Here is a 13,787-nt window from a genome sequence, read left to right as displayed (position 1 = left end):
ACCGTCCAAGTTCTAGGATGGCAGAATAGAAATCCTTTGGAGTCTGTAATATCCAGTTACCAGTTACAGCAATAGAACCCACAGTCACACGCCAGGTATTTCTGACAGCCTTTTTCCTGCTTCCTTACCGAGCCCTTAAAGGACTCTGACAGGGATAGCCCCACCAGTGTCTAAAACAAGGGCAGTCTTGACAGTAAACATGAATTTATCACACAGTAAATATACTTATCACCAGATTCCCAAGGGCCTGAACATTATATATGTGTGTGTGTGTGTGTGTGTGTGTGTGTGTATTTTAGAAAAGACAACCTGCCTGAAGAACAAAGCCAGAGATTTGACTTTGGTGACTGGTCTGCATATTTAAATAATGTTTACCTTTCGTTTTTCAGATGTGCAAAACAAACATCCTTGAAGCACAGCACATAGTAATACTAAACTGTCTTAAGGAGACGTCTATACAGTATTTATAAAAGCATACAGATAGCATATCAAGTAACAAAAGCATAGGACGGCATGCATTTCAGAGGGGAACCTGGCCCACCGGTAGGGTCAGTGGCCCGATGTCCCTCCACACACAGGGCTCACTCCCACAGCTCTCTGCAGGGCTTGGTCTCCTAAAGGATTAGGGAATTAAAACACTCAGACATTACTAGACTCTGGCATTTAAAGCTGCCAAACTATAAGAAATCTCACTTCACCAATATCTGCATTTGTTAAAGATCAGAAATAGGCAAGTACTCTGAGAAAAGGCATTACTATCTTATATATAAATTATTTGGGTCTCAACATTATTTTACCATTCTCTGAGGTCACCATGGGTATGTCCTTGGAACAGAGTGACCACTGAGTTACTGTCTCAACTGCATGACTTCTGAGAGTCGAAAGAGAGGTGGTTTCTAATTTCCAGACACAAGTGGGACCATCCTGGGCCAACCTGGATGCAAGGTCCCTACCTCTAACTCCATGTCCTCATATCCTTTCACGAAGAACAGAGGTGCTGAGAAAGGAACACAGGGCACGCCTTAAATTTACACAATGTTGTATGACAATTATATCTCAACAAAGCTGGTGGGGGAAATACAAGATAAATAAAATAAAATGGAATTTTTGCAAGGAATGAGGTGGCCTGGAGCTGCAGTGTGCATCCGGCTTCCCCCCATCACCCCAAGGACCACCCTAGAAATGGACACATGTAAGCAGGCAGGGGCCCAATCTGTGTCTAAATAAAATCCCCGGAACCAGTCTTGGCAAGACCGCCCCTAAAAATAACCTTTCCCCAAGAACCCTTTAAATGTCTGTTCTCTCCTTCCTCCGGCTGTACTCTGGGGGTGGTGGAGGAATGAAGATGTACGAGTATCAAATTCAGCATCCTCAGACATTTTTCCCACCTCCTGTCTCAAATCCAAGCTCTCTGTCCCAAGTGGCAACAGCGGTGGTCGTAGGAATGGAGAGAGAACTAGACGGATAACCCTAAAAGAGGTTACAGGGTCACTTGGTCAGATCAGTCTGCAGCAGGAGAGAATACTGCCTACACATGGCACAAAACCTATCAGTAGTGACTTCATACGTGGCCACAAACTCCTAGCATTGAACCATTCCCATTTTCACAGGATGAGAAGAGGCTTTGCCTCCACCCAAAGTGCTTCGCACACTTCCATCCTCTTCTCGTGGACAGCCTGAAATCCACCCCGATGACGGGGGTGATGGTCCTAGAAAGGTCACCACTAAAACACAGGTGATATCCGGAAAGGCAGGTGTTGGGAACCTTCCGTTTTTAGGAACAGATGATTATAATGTTAAGAATATGAGAAATCCTTAGGAGATTTTGGGGGTGAGGGGAGGTATACAGGTAGGGCAGAGGAGGGAGGAGGCCCAGATGGCCAGAGGGGTAGCAGAAGTATAGGATTTTAGGTGAAAAGAGAGGAGCTCCGAGAGGGGAAGGAGACAACCAGCCTCCTTCGAAGTTGTACTCCATGCTGCTTTCTTTCAAAGTTGTGTTTATGGAATAAATCACTTGTTGAACATAAAAACTTTGTTTTTCCTCTTAGAAGTGGACAACTTTGGTGGCCATTTCACGGTATACTCACATATCAAAACATTCTGTACAGTTGAAATATATACAATTTATTATTTGTCAATTATACCTCAATAAAGCTGGGAGGGGGTAGAATCAGACATTCCCTGTCCATGAAACAGGTTTTCCTTGGCCAGCTGGGTTCAGAAGGATTCACTGTGTTCTATTGTCTCTCGGTTCCTGTGTATGTTTGAAACTTTCCATACTAGGAAGTTATAGAACAGAAAAGTGGGTTTTTTTTTTTTTTTTTTAATGTAAAGTAAAGGGAATCCTTGGTACGGCCACATCAGTGGCTGAATCTCTGTGGACGCCAAATCTTAGAGAGAGCTGCTGTCCACTAAGACATCATGCCTATCCGAATCTCATCTGTGTTCATGCCTCTTGGAGTCCCATTTGCTGGTTCCAACAGGGAGCTGACTCAAGAATTTAGGCATCCTGAATGAACTCTGGATTCTTTTGGAACTGAGTCAACCAGACCAGCAGTTAAAATTCCAAAGCTACACCCCTAATGGAATGTCCTACTAAACTCTGTTTAGAGGTTTAGTTGGCTTTTCCTGTGGTCTCTTTCCTCCTCCTGTGGCATTTCTGTTGAACACCCCAAATGCCATATAGCTTGACCTAGAGAAAACCTCTGAGTGACAGTGTTCCCCGTGTCTCAAAATTTAGTTCTCTCATTTTATCAGATGCCCCAATTGTACCCATTTAGGAATGAGAAATTCACAGGCACACACCCTTCTACGACAGCAGTCAGTGAGGGGTAAGTGAGAAAATAGGAATACTAAATCCCACGCTTCAGATCCAAGTTGTAGGTAATATGTTAAGTTTGGGCAGAAAGCAGCAACAACAACAAAAACCCACAAAGTGTTCCTGAGTTAAAAGTGCAACCTTCAAAGATAAGCAACTTGGCTCAAATTTCAGCTCTGCCACTTGTGGACCAGAGGATGCAATAGAATATTACCACTGGCACATTTTACAAAGTTCCCGTTGAGAGACAGAGCCGTATCTTCATACTTTGGAATTCTGCTCCAGCCACCTTTCCCCACCCGCAACAGCTCTTGGACAAAAGACTTAAATTCCCTGGCTGAAAAAGGTGGGTAATAACATTCAGCTCTCAAGACTGTTGTGAAGAGTGAATAAAATAGTACCTTTGGTTAAAACAGTGCCTGGTAATTCTCAATAAATTAGTTGCTCTGCCCCGTTACAGTGAATAGTTTGGAATACTAAGAATAACGCGCCAAATCCCCACCCCCTCTCTTTTCGTAATCCATTAGCAAAAATTCACATATGAAAATATCACTTTTACTGTCTTGTTGGAATTCTTTTTGTTTTGGTGTTACACCAAAAAAAAATTTTTTTTAAGTATCCTTCTGTCTCAGAATTTAACAAAAGAGATCAAAATATGCAATGAAATAATCAGCCACCTCCCATTTCGTAAAATTCCAGTAATCGAATAGAAATTACACGGTGTGTAAGATATAAAATGCATGACTTGCATTTTTCCAACTAATGTCTCTCTCCCCATACCCCAGCCCAATCCCACTCTCACCCCTGCTGCCACTGAAAAATTTGTTTGTCTCAAAATAGAAAAATACTATCCTCTGTGGGTCATCTTTAAAATGATTACAATTCTGTATATGTCTTCCATCATCTGCATGACCGATGCTCTCCCACACCCAAAATACCAGTAATGTTTTCTAAAAACCTTAAAACAAGACATCTAAATGACAGCAATAATTTGTTTCATTTCCTTAATTTTTTAAATGATAATATAGGGGGAAAAAAGGGAAACCTATTTTGGAGTTAAATTCTACATTTAGTTTAAGATGAAACAAATTCTACTGTTTTTAGTAATTCTCAAAAATTTCCAATATAGTCTTCCTCAAGAAAGCCCATCATTGGCCCTTTCAACCGCAGAAGGGTTTTATGCCCTAGACCTGAGCAAATCACCATTAATAATTTCTCACAGCTTTTCACTTCCTTTGAAAGTGTAACTTATCTCAACGGCTCAAAGATATCCCATCCTATGTCGCCAAATCCCTGGGTTTCTCTTTCAGCAGTTACCTGATTCAAATGCCAGACTCAGACTGGCAAAGTTCCAGGGGAATACTACGGTGAGATTTCTCCAGGAAGAAAATCAAAGCCATCTCGACAGTTCGAGTGGTTCCAAGTCGTCTGAGGCAAGCACATCTTCACGTAGAGAAGCAATGCGTCCATGGGCAGGTCATATCACTACTTCCTGCAGAAGTCCTCTTCTCTGAGATCTTCCTCCATGTTCCCCTCCCCAAAGTTTCAACCACTGCCTATGAGCAGATAGCTTTTATGCCTGAACCTCCAGCGTGACCTTTCTCCTTGATAGTTCCACTGGATAGCAAGCCCTCAATCCAAACCTCACATTTTAAAACCCAACAATCCCCCCACTTACTTTCCTCAATGAACACCAAAGGTGTTAGAGATAAGGCTAGAAATGGTTAGAATTTAGTTTTTTGGTCTGGATACTGTATTGGTACTGGTCAAGGATCTCAGACATAGTGGGACATAGTAGTACCATAGTTTTATGGGGTTGAATGTAAGAAAGTACCATTTTTGGAGGTGAAAATGGTCAGTGTCAAAGAGTTTCATGTGGGTCAACATAAAATAAAATTTTTCAAAATTCTAATAAAGACCAATGACATTACCTAACTTCTAAATAATTATTTTCACATCCTATTTGATGATCATGAAATAAAAACTCTTTATGGCTCTAAAAGGTAGGATTTCTTGATTTGCCAATCTCAATTAAAATTGTCTACATAAAGACTCAATCACAGGTTCATACTAAATGTGGTTCTCATTTCCTCCAAATGAGCTCATATTCACATACTTGTCCGTCTGGTCCTCAAAATTACTAAAGAAGGAGGGTTCCCCTCCCCCAAGATTGCATGCCTTTTAGTGAAAAGGCTGTCACAGATACCACTACTAAGAGTCTATTTTCAATCTGTAATTATTCCTAGGGATTATAACTAACACTTCTACCTCCTAGCAAAAACAAATGAAAATAACTCAAAGTCACACTAACTTCTCAGTTTTGGACTTGGCACTCAGGTCAACTCCTTTCCAGGAACACACACACTCTCCCGAATCACCATGAATATCTATTCTTTATTTTCTAATTCCGCTACTATGAAGTGCAACATGTTTTCCAAAAAAATTTGTTTTACCATATTTTGTATATAAGAATCACACATTTAAATTTACTTATATGCATCATTAATGTAATTTCTCTTTATTAAGTGGGTTAAGATTCTCAATCTGAGAAAAAATGGTCATTTCAAATCAAATTTAGCTGGCCAGAAATTCTGCTCATTAATATAGTTGACATGTTATAATTTAAATAAATTTGCATGAATGAATTTTTATTTCAGAAATCTGTAAATTCCAATTTTTTAAAATTAAGCAATTTGCCTTTGAAGGCTCAGTCTTAGAATTAAGAATTAAGTCAGATAACTCCATTCATTTTGAGGACTTGAGAAAAATACTTTTTTTAAAACCACTACGGAACAGGCATGAATTGGAGTTAATACATATATAGCTCAAGGAGTTCTAAAGAATGTAAAAAAAGTTTCTTTATTGTTACATTTAAAATTTTTAATTGTGCTAAACACTTTTCAGAAATAGGGCTCATAATTTTCTCATTCCAAAAATGAATACAGAGTCTGAGCAGGCGTGGGGCTGGGCCTGGGGAACCAGAGAAGAGCGTCTGCTCGTAGTCCTCTCCTTAGAGAGATCATGACGGCACCAGGGGACCATGTCCTAGAAGGCTGGCCTCTTGCAGGAGGGACTTCAGAATGGGTGGAGGAGGTTGGGCTGGGTATAAGTCAAAGGGGTGAATCAAACATGGTGAGGGCCACTCTGTGGGATTGGACCTTGATCCTGCTGGGGTGGGAAATGGAATAGCAGACAAAGCTTAGCTCAGACCTGGCCTCCCAGAGCACTGTGGGAGGTCTGAACTCCCTGTTGAAGGCAATAAAGAACCAGAGGGACTTCAAGCAGGAAATACCATGAGTAGGCTTGTGCTCCATAAAGACCACTCCTGCCAGTATCACGGAGGAAAGCCCGAAGAGAAGCATAAGCCATGGAAGGGTGACAAAGTAGGTGGCCACCACCCTAACCCAGGCAGGAAACACAGAAACTCTGAGGACCTTAAAGCACATGATGGAATGAAGGGGCAGGGTCCAGAGAACTTTGGCAGGTGAGCTCCACCAGAGCTGGGAGAGAGGAAGGCACCAAGAGTAAGTCCCAGGATCCCATTTGAGTGCCAAGGAGGAAGATGTCTCCAGTATCATGATGGCAAAGCACATGAGAGGAGCATTTTGGAAACATTCTCTCCTTTTCTTCACCAGCCTAGTTGAACTGGGTGGCCCTCTCTGTACTTTGCAATGACCTTTCTGTCTCTTGAACCTGACTATAAGCTCCTTAAGGCCTAAGCTCAACTCAATTCTCTATTCCTGGTCCCTAGCAGGCCCATTATAAATGTCAAATAAAAGAATGAATGGCCATGCCTATGCCCCACTACATTTTGCTCTTCAGTAGGGTTGCAGGTCAAAGCATCTTCCGGTTTCTGGCATGGAAAACTGTGGGGAGGAGGAGGGGTGCGTGTGGCACCACCACCCACCCACCCACCCCGCATGCCTGCCTGCGCTCAAATACGTTGTTCGCATAAAAAATGTTCCAGACTGCTTTAGAAAGACCAATTCCTTGCACTCAAGATTTTCCTGCCTTTGGAATTTGTCTAGCACAGCAGTTAGCAAACGTTCCCCCTAATCTCTGCTTTCTGTTCTTTCTGGAAGAATCAGTACCGTTCCCAGGGAAACAGCGGTACAATTCTGACTGTCCTCCAACGTATTCCGTACCAACTCCTCTGCTCATCATGGCGGCTCCCCCACCCACTCGGGTCCTGCGCCTTTTCTGTAGGTGTCTCCCAGCTGCAGCAACTGACGGCGGCGTGTGCTGACAGCTTTCTGAAGCCGAGTTCATTAAGTTTCCCAGCTAAGAATTATATGCGTCCTCCCACTCTTGGAGAATCTTTGGAGTTCAACTTTCTACCACGGTGCCCTTGGCTGGAGGGTACCCAGTACCTTGGGGAGGGTCCAAAGACAAAGAGTGACTCTTCTGCCTCACGGCCCATGCATGTGTGATCATCTACAGCAACCCAAGTGCACTTAGAACAACAGTCCCTCTGGGGGCAGAGGCTACTTGGGGCTCATACTAGATTCTGTCTGTCCATGCCTACCTGCCAACATCCTTCCCCGGACATCAAAGTCCCCTTGGAACTCCCGCCCTCCCTTCCAGCCGTGGCCACAGGGACACACCCCCCTCCCTGTTCCCCTGCGCTGGATGACAGACATCCTGTAAATGTGCAGCTTTCTCTCTCCTGGCCGGTGAATAGACTCTCCTCATCAGTTTGCTCATTTCTCGTCAATATTGCTGTCTTGAGTCTCCAGTCCAGGAGCTCTCATGGTGGGATCATGTCTGCTTAACTGGATTTATGAGCAGCCTGCCGTGGAATAGCACGGGGCCATTTAATACTTTTATAATCCCTCCTGTCTCAAATTGATGCCTTCCTCGCCATTGTTCCTACCAGCCCCTGGTTCTAATCCTCACCACTCTGCCCAGTGGGTCCTATCTTGGGCTCCTGCCTGGGTCTCCCGGACTCAAGTCCTCACGCATCTGATTCTTCATGCAAACAGTCTGCTTCTTTAAGCACAGACTTCTGGAGCTCCAACACCTGCAGGGCTCCGCCCTCATCCTGCGTCCCAGTCCACTGTAACCTGGGCCCTCTCTCTGCATCCCAGTCTCCATCATGAGCTTCAGCCAAGCCCGTCTCCTTCTCTTTCTCCCTCAAGCACATCGCAAGCAGCAGACACCTGCAAGAACATGGAGCCTGGTGTCCCAGCCTGCCCACCCTTTAGACTCTCCCTCTCTGAGCTTGTCCTCTCACCCCTTTTTCAGAGGGTAGCGAAGAGGGGCTAGGGAAGAGGGGAGGGCGGGTGCTTTCATGAAAGAGTGATGTGAACACTTATTCTGATGACATCCCACTTATTCACGCACCTCCCTACCCCCAAGAAACACAACAGTCACTTCACTCCATTTCTCCAGCCAGGAATACGATTTTCGTCTCCTCTCTACTCAGCTAATGTTTAGTTACTACTGAAATTAAGGTCTGGCCCGAGTCCTACTCGCTCCCAAAGCTACTTCTCATTGTCCCCACCCACAATAGCTTTCCTGATTTGACCTATAATTTCTGTTCTGTACACAACAATTAATATTAAGCCATGTATTATTTCCCTCCAAGAGTCCAGCAGTGTAAATCCTCTCTTTACAATACATCAGGATGAAGGGAAGCTGGTGATTTAATGCACATGGAGTTTCAGTTTGAGGCAATGGGAAAATTCAGGAGACGGATGCGTGATAGCATGATACTGTGAATGTGTTCATGTCACTGAATCATACACCTAAGAATGGTGACAATAGTAAATTCTATGGAAAGTCTATTTGACCACACACACGAAACAGTACAGCAAAGTCACTAAGCCACAAGTCTATGCCTCATCATCCCTCCCCAGTCCAGGTGTAGAGCTCACTACTGTTAATAAAAATACTTGCTGCGTGAGGATAATAACATCTGAACATTTAGAGTTTATGGACCCCCTTCCACATAAACTAGTTTAACCGTTCGATCCTGAGAAACACAATGAGGTAAGAAAGGTATCGCTTACCTTTATTTTCTAGATACATGGACACGTGAAGGCTTAGGGACTTGACAACAGTCAGAGAGTACCAGTGAGGGCTAAGAGCCCTCTAGGTTTCACGAACCTGGAAATGGTCACCCGCTTTTTAGTAACTGTTCACCTTGTTGAAACACGTACCGCTTTCTCTCCCGAGAAAAGTTCACGCAAAGGCAGATTTCCTGGTGCAGGGGAGAAGACACTTCACTTTGCTCCCTTCCTCGGCAGGTACTCGCCGTGGAACACTGGGCGGGGCAACCTCAGGTTCCCTGGCTCTCTAATTAACCTGGACCCTGTGGGCAGCTGCTCCCACACATGTCTTTGGATGCTGCCTGACCCAACCCGGCGACATTTTAGCCTGGGTGACCGGGTGAACAGGAGGTACTCTGAGATGAGTGGTGAATCAATCCATGTAGGTTCTGACTATGCAGAAGAACTTGACCTTCTCTAGGACTGACTAAAACTGGGGAGAACTCCAAATGGGGAAATATATGAACCACTCACTTATTCTCCCCAAAGCTGGTAAAAAAGTGTATTGATCATCCAGCCATATACAAGTTAAGGGTGTAAGGACCCCTCATGTCACAAAACACACAGTCATTTACTTCCTTAAAAGGCCTGTACTAGCCTCCCAGAGCGGTGAAGGACAGCACCCCGTGCTTACAGAGATAGCACACATAGTCAGCATTGCTGTTCTGACAAGTCACCTCCTGATTAGGCTTCAGTCGAACTGAAGGTTGAATATGTTCCTTGGTTCCAAGAGGAGCTTTCTTCTAAATACCAAAGCTCGAGAAGTTTCAAAAGTCCACTGAAGACAGCCTCATTTACATGAATATAAATATCCCCATCCCTGTTTACTAAACATCCCTGAAAGAGAAGGGGAGCACTCTGAAATCCCTGTACGCATACTTAATGCTAAAATCAATGTCTTCTGAATTGCCTCCTTTTGGAAAAAAGCATGAAGTTTCCTCAAGAAATTGAAAATGGAATTATCACAGGAACCAGAAATTTCATTTCTGAGTATAAAACCAAGAAAATTGAAAGCAAGGTCACGAGAAGATACTGGTACGCACATATTTACACCAGCATTATTCACCATTGACAAAAGCAACCCAAGTGTCCATCTTCAGATAAACAGATAAGTAAGTGGTATGTACATGGAGTGGAATATCATTCAGCCTTAAAACAGAAGGAAAATACTGACCCATGCCATAACATGGATGGACCCTGAAAATATTATGCTAAGTGAAATAAGCCAGCCACAAAAGGACAAATACAGGAGGATTTCACGTACGTGAGATCTCTAGAGGAGTCACATTCATAGAGATGGAAAGTAGCAGGGCGGTTGCCAGGGGCTGGGGAGAGGGGAGAATGTAAAGTTACTCTCTAATGGGTATACAGAGTTCAGTTTTCCATCATGGAAAAAGTTCTGGAGATTGGCCGCATAACACAGCAACATGCATTCCTTAACCTTAAAGAACGGCACACTTAAAAGTGATTAAGATGGTACATTTTTTCTTACATGGATTTTGCCAAATTTTTTAAAAATCATCTAAGAAAAAGGAAAAAAAAAAAGCACTATACTTTCACTAAGTCCTTCTGTAGCAAGGAATTCCACACCAGAAAGCAAGGATTACCACAGCCTATGAGACTCTCTGAACTGTGGATATAATTAGGCACCACATCCATTAAAACGCTACGGACGTCATCATGTGTTACCAACATCTGTTGACAGATCTCATACCCAGCATATCACTGAAACGGAGTGTGGAGAAGGTAGCCCACAATAGAAACAATGGTATTTTATCCTTGCCCTGTTCCAACAGTGTGTCTCATAGGACATAAATAGAGGCCACTCACTGCTCTTACTCTGAACTCACAGTTCAATATTATTTTATTGACTTGAGTTTCTACCAAAAGTAGAAACACAGTATGTTTTAGATCTATTCAGATCTGTGTCCTATGGCAGTGGGGGTTTTCCCCCCCAGCATCTACAACACTCAATCTATCCTGAGGTGAAAAAAAAGTGAATTCTCACTTTAAACTTTCTAGCATTCTTTTGAACTGGGATTGGGAAGTATATATACTTTTTAATAAAATATGTCAAGTGCTATACAATTATAATGATATATTCATACAGGAATTCTATTTAAAAATATTGTGAACATGATAAAAAAATTAAGAGGAGATAGATGTCAATGTAACTTTTAGAAACTAACATTAGCTCTATCCTGATATTGTACTGTAAGAAAAAACAAAAACAAAAATAACAGAAACACTGTGATTAGACCGTTAGTCCTAAAAATGATGGTCAGAATACCTGTCCAATGTGTTAGCTACTTTACTGTGTCTCATAAGAAAAAAAGGCAACCTTTGAAAGGAAGGCTTAGGAGTTTAAAAAAAAAAAAAGTGAAAAATGTAGTAATCAAAACTGTGGGAAAATCTTTTAGAGAAAAACACTAATGCTGAAAGTTAAACTCACTTTAACTTCTTGCTGACTGATAATGCATCACTGACCCAGACGACATATTAACAATCCTCACGCCATGTGTTTCTCTCACGATGTCATTTTAAAAACAGCAGGAGGTCTGAAATGTTATTTTCCCTTGTAGACTCAACTTCTATTTATCACTTTTGTCCTCTTGTTTCCAAGAAGGTGGGGATGGTGGAACTCTTAGGAAACTAAGGTAGAGAGGGAAATGTACCCAAATGAGAGCTTTAGAATAATAGTAGTAAATGGTATTTGACCAGAGAGAGTGGATGACAAAAGAGAGATCTTGATGTAAAAATAATGCTTCAGTATTTGGTAATTATCCAAATAGGGAGAGATCCTCGCAGCCAAGGCCGTTCATGGGGACAGAAGGATGGGATGTATGTGTCGCCCCACAGTCATATGCTAATTTACGGTGTCATAGGGGCAGCTAGGAGAGCATTTCCCATGCACACATAGGGTGGGCAGACCTTATTCACTTAAAAGCAGGTCTTTAGCAGGGAATTCCACTTTGCCCCACATCCCAGAAAAAAAGTGGGGGAAGTATAGGGCACCTCACTTTTGTCCTGACACTGTCATCATAAAGCTGGGTTAGCAGGTCTGGGCTGGCACGTCCGCCAGGCTCTGTGCCCAGTCAAACAGGAGGTGGGATTTAGCCTCCTGGTGAGCATCCCCTACTTGTTCTAGCCAAGGGGATCAAGAAGAAACCTTGAAATAATGGAATATTCCATTGGGCCCCCAGAGCGCCTACCAAGAAGGGCAAGGAGCTTTCAGAGCTGGCTGACTCCCTCATCTCTGGGTGCTTACCTCCATGAACCATAAATAGAGTGTGAAATAATTATTACTTTATTGGTGTGTGTCTGGTGTTCCTACAGCATCTCTCTCTTAGGAGCCCAAAACACCTAAAAAATGATTTGCAATTCCTCTTTGGGGAGCCCTGTGGAAATCCCAATGACACTGATGTTCCCCTGACATCTTTTATTTGGGGAGGGGCGAGAGGCAAACGGAAACAGTGGTGCAGGTAAAGTATAACTCCCGTGGCCAAGGTCACAGACTCATGGCGTGAGGAGCTACCCGAGAGAGTCTTTCAGATTCTGATCTAACGCTGATTAAAGCAGATTCACACGTACACAGCACTGTTCCTCTTTTAACATTTTTCGTTCTGTGACTCTTACGTTACTTACACACGCGCGCACACACGCACACGCACGCGCGCGCGCGCGTACAGACTGGACGCCCAATTTCGTGCCTGTCCCTGGAAGTGTTCTCCTTCCTAACGGGGCACCCTGACTACGATGACACAGGACAACACGACACCTCCACCACGCGCCCTCTCGCTAGTGCCCGCAGTCCGCGAGCCCGCGGGGGCTGGGACACACAGACACCGGGGCCGAGCCCGCAGGCGGCGGACACGGGCCCCTTGCTGACCTTCCTCTGCTGCTTCTCCCAGGCGGGGTCGAGGAGCAGGTCGCGGTCCCACTCCTCCTCCTGGATCATGTACTCGTCATCGTCATAGACGTAGTTGTACTGCACGCCGGGTTCTATCTGGTTCATGGCGCTCGGGGAGCCGGGGCTGCGGCGGGGCGCGCGGGGCTCGGACGGACTGATGGACTGACGGGATGGCGGGCGGAGAAGCGGCGGGGCCGGCGGGGCGCGCGGAGCTCGGCGGAGGCGCAGGCGGCAGACTGGCGGGTGCGGGGTGACCTTCGCGCGGCTCCTCTCGGGGCGGCACGCCTAGACGCTGGGTCGCGGGCGAAGCACCAGCTCAGGCGGCGAGCAGCTGCCGAGCGGCTTAATACCCGCGCCGCCGGTCACGTGGCCGCCCGGCCGCGCCCCCGCCCCGCCCTCCGCCCGCCTCCGTCCCGACGCTCGGAGCACGTGCGAGTGGGCTGGGGCCAGGGCTGGGGCCAGGGCTGGGGCGCGGGGTGGCTGGGGGTCCACGCTCGCGCCGCTGCAGCAAACCTCTTTGGCGGTGAGCTGAGCCCGCTGGCGCCAGCCCACGCCTCCCACTTACCCTTCTGGCTCGCGGTGGGCTTGGCTTGCGGGCACCTGAGTCGATTGCGGGGTTGGGGTGGCGGCGGGAGGGGGTGGGAGGAATGGATGTATGCGGTCCAGGGGCGGCCTCCACCTGCGACGCATCCAAGTTTTCCATATATCATTTGCATATTCAATTTTCCACATATTTCTATAGATAACATGCACTTAAACCCCTGAAAAGTAAAGTTTGAAAGATACAGAATCCCTTCTTGTCCTCCCCTCCCCCACCTAGGGAAATCAAGGCAAGAGACTTGGATCAACCGTATTAAAACGTCAGGAACCAAATCAAAGGCGGCAAGTGTCAGCTCTCACCTGCCAGTCATAAATTTAAAAGAACTGACAATGGTGGACAAGCAGCCAACCTCATGTTACACTTCCATCTCGCCGCGATACGTTGCGCATAAGCATTTCCATCCCTCTG

General features: G+C 45.1%; 1 protein-coding gene across 1 annotated transcript in view; it reads right to left on the bottom strand.

Annotated features, from left to right (window-relative positions):
• ACTN2 (actinin alpha 2) overlaps positions 1–13,106 on the bottom strand; it is a 63,453-nt gene extending 50,347 nt beyond the window's left edge. Inside the window, exon 1 of the mRNA XM_004774788.3 lies at positions 12,758–13,106. Coding sequence (XP_004774845.1) covers positions 12,758–12,883 — 126 coding nt within the window. The 5' untranslated portion in view covers positions 12,884–13,106. The remainder of the gene's footprint in view (positions 1–12,757) is intronic.
• Between the last annotated feature and the right edge of the window lie 681 nt (positions 13,107–13,787).

This window comes from Mustela putorius, unplaced genomic scaffold, assembly GCF_011764305.1.
Source record: "Mustela putorius furo isolate JIRA1106 unplaced genomic scaffold, ASM1176430v1.1 tig00001118_pilon_pilon_pilon, whole genome shotgun sequence".
NCBI lineage: Eukaryota > Metazoa > Chordata > Mammalia > Carnivora > Mustelidae > Mustela > Mustela putorius.
The sequence above is the reverse complement of the archived record's forward strand: the minus strand, read 5'-3'. Positions and strand labels throughout refer to the sequence as shown.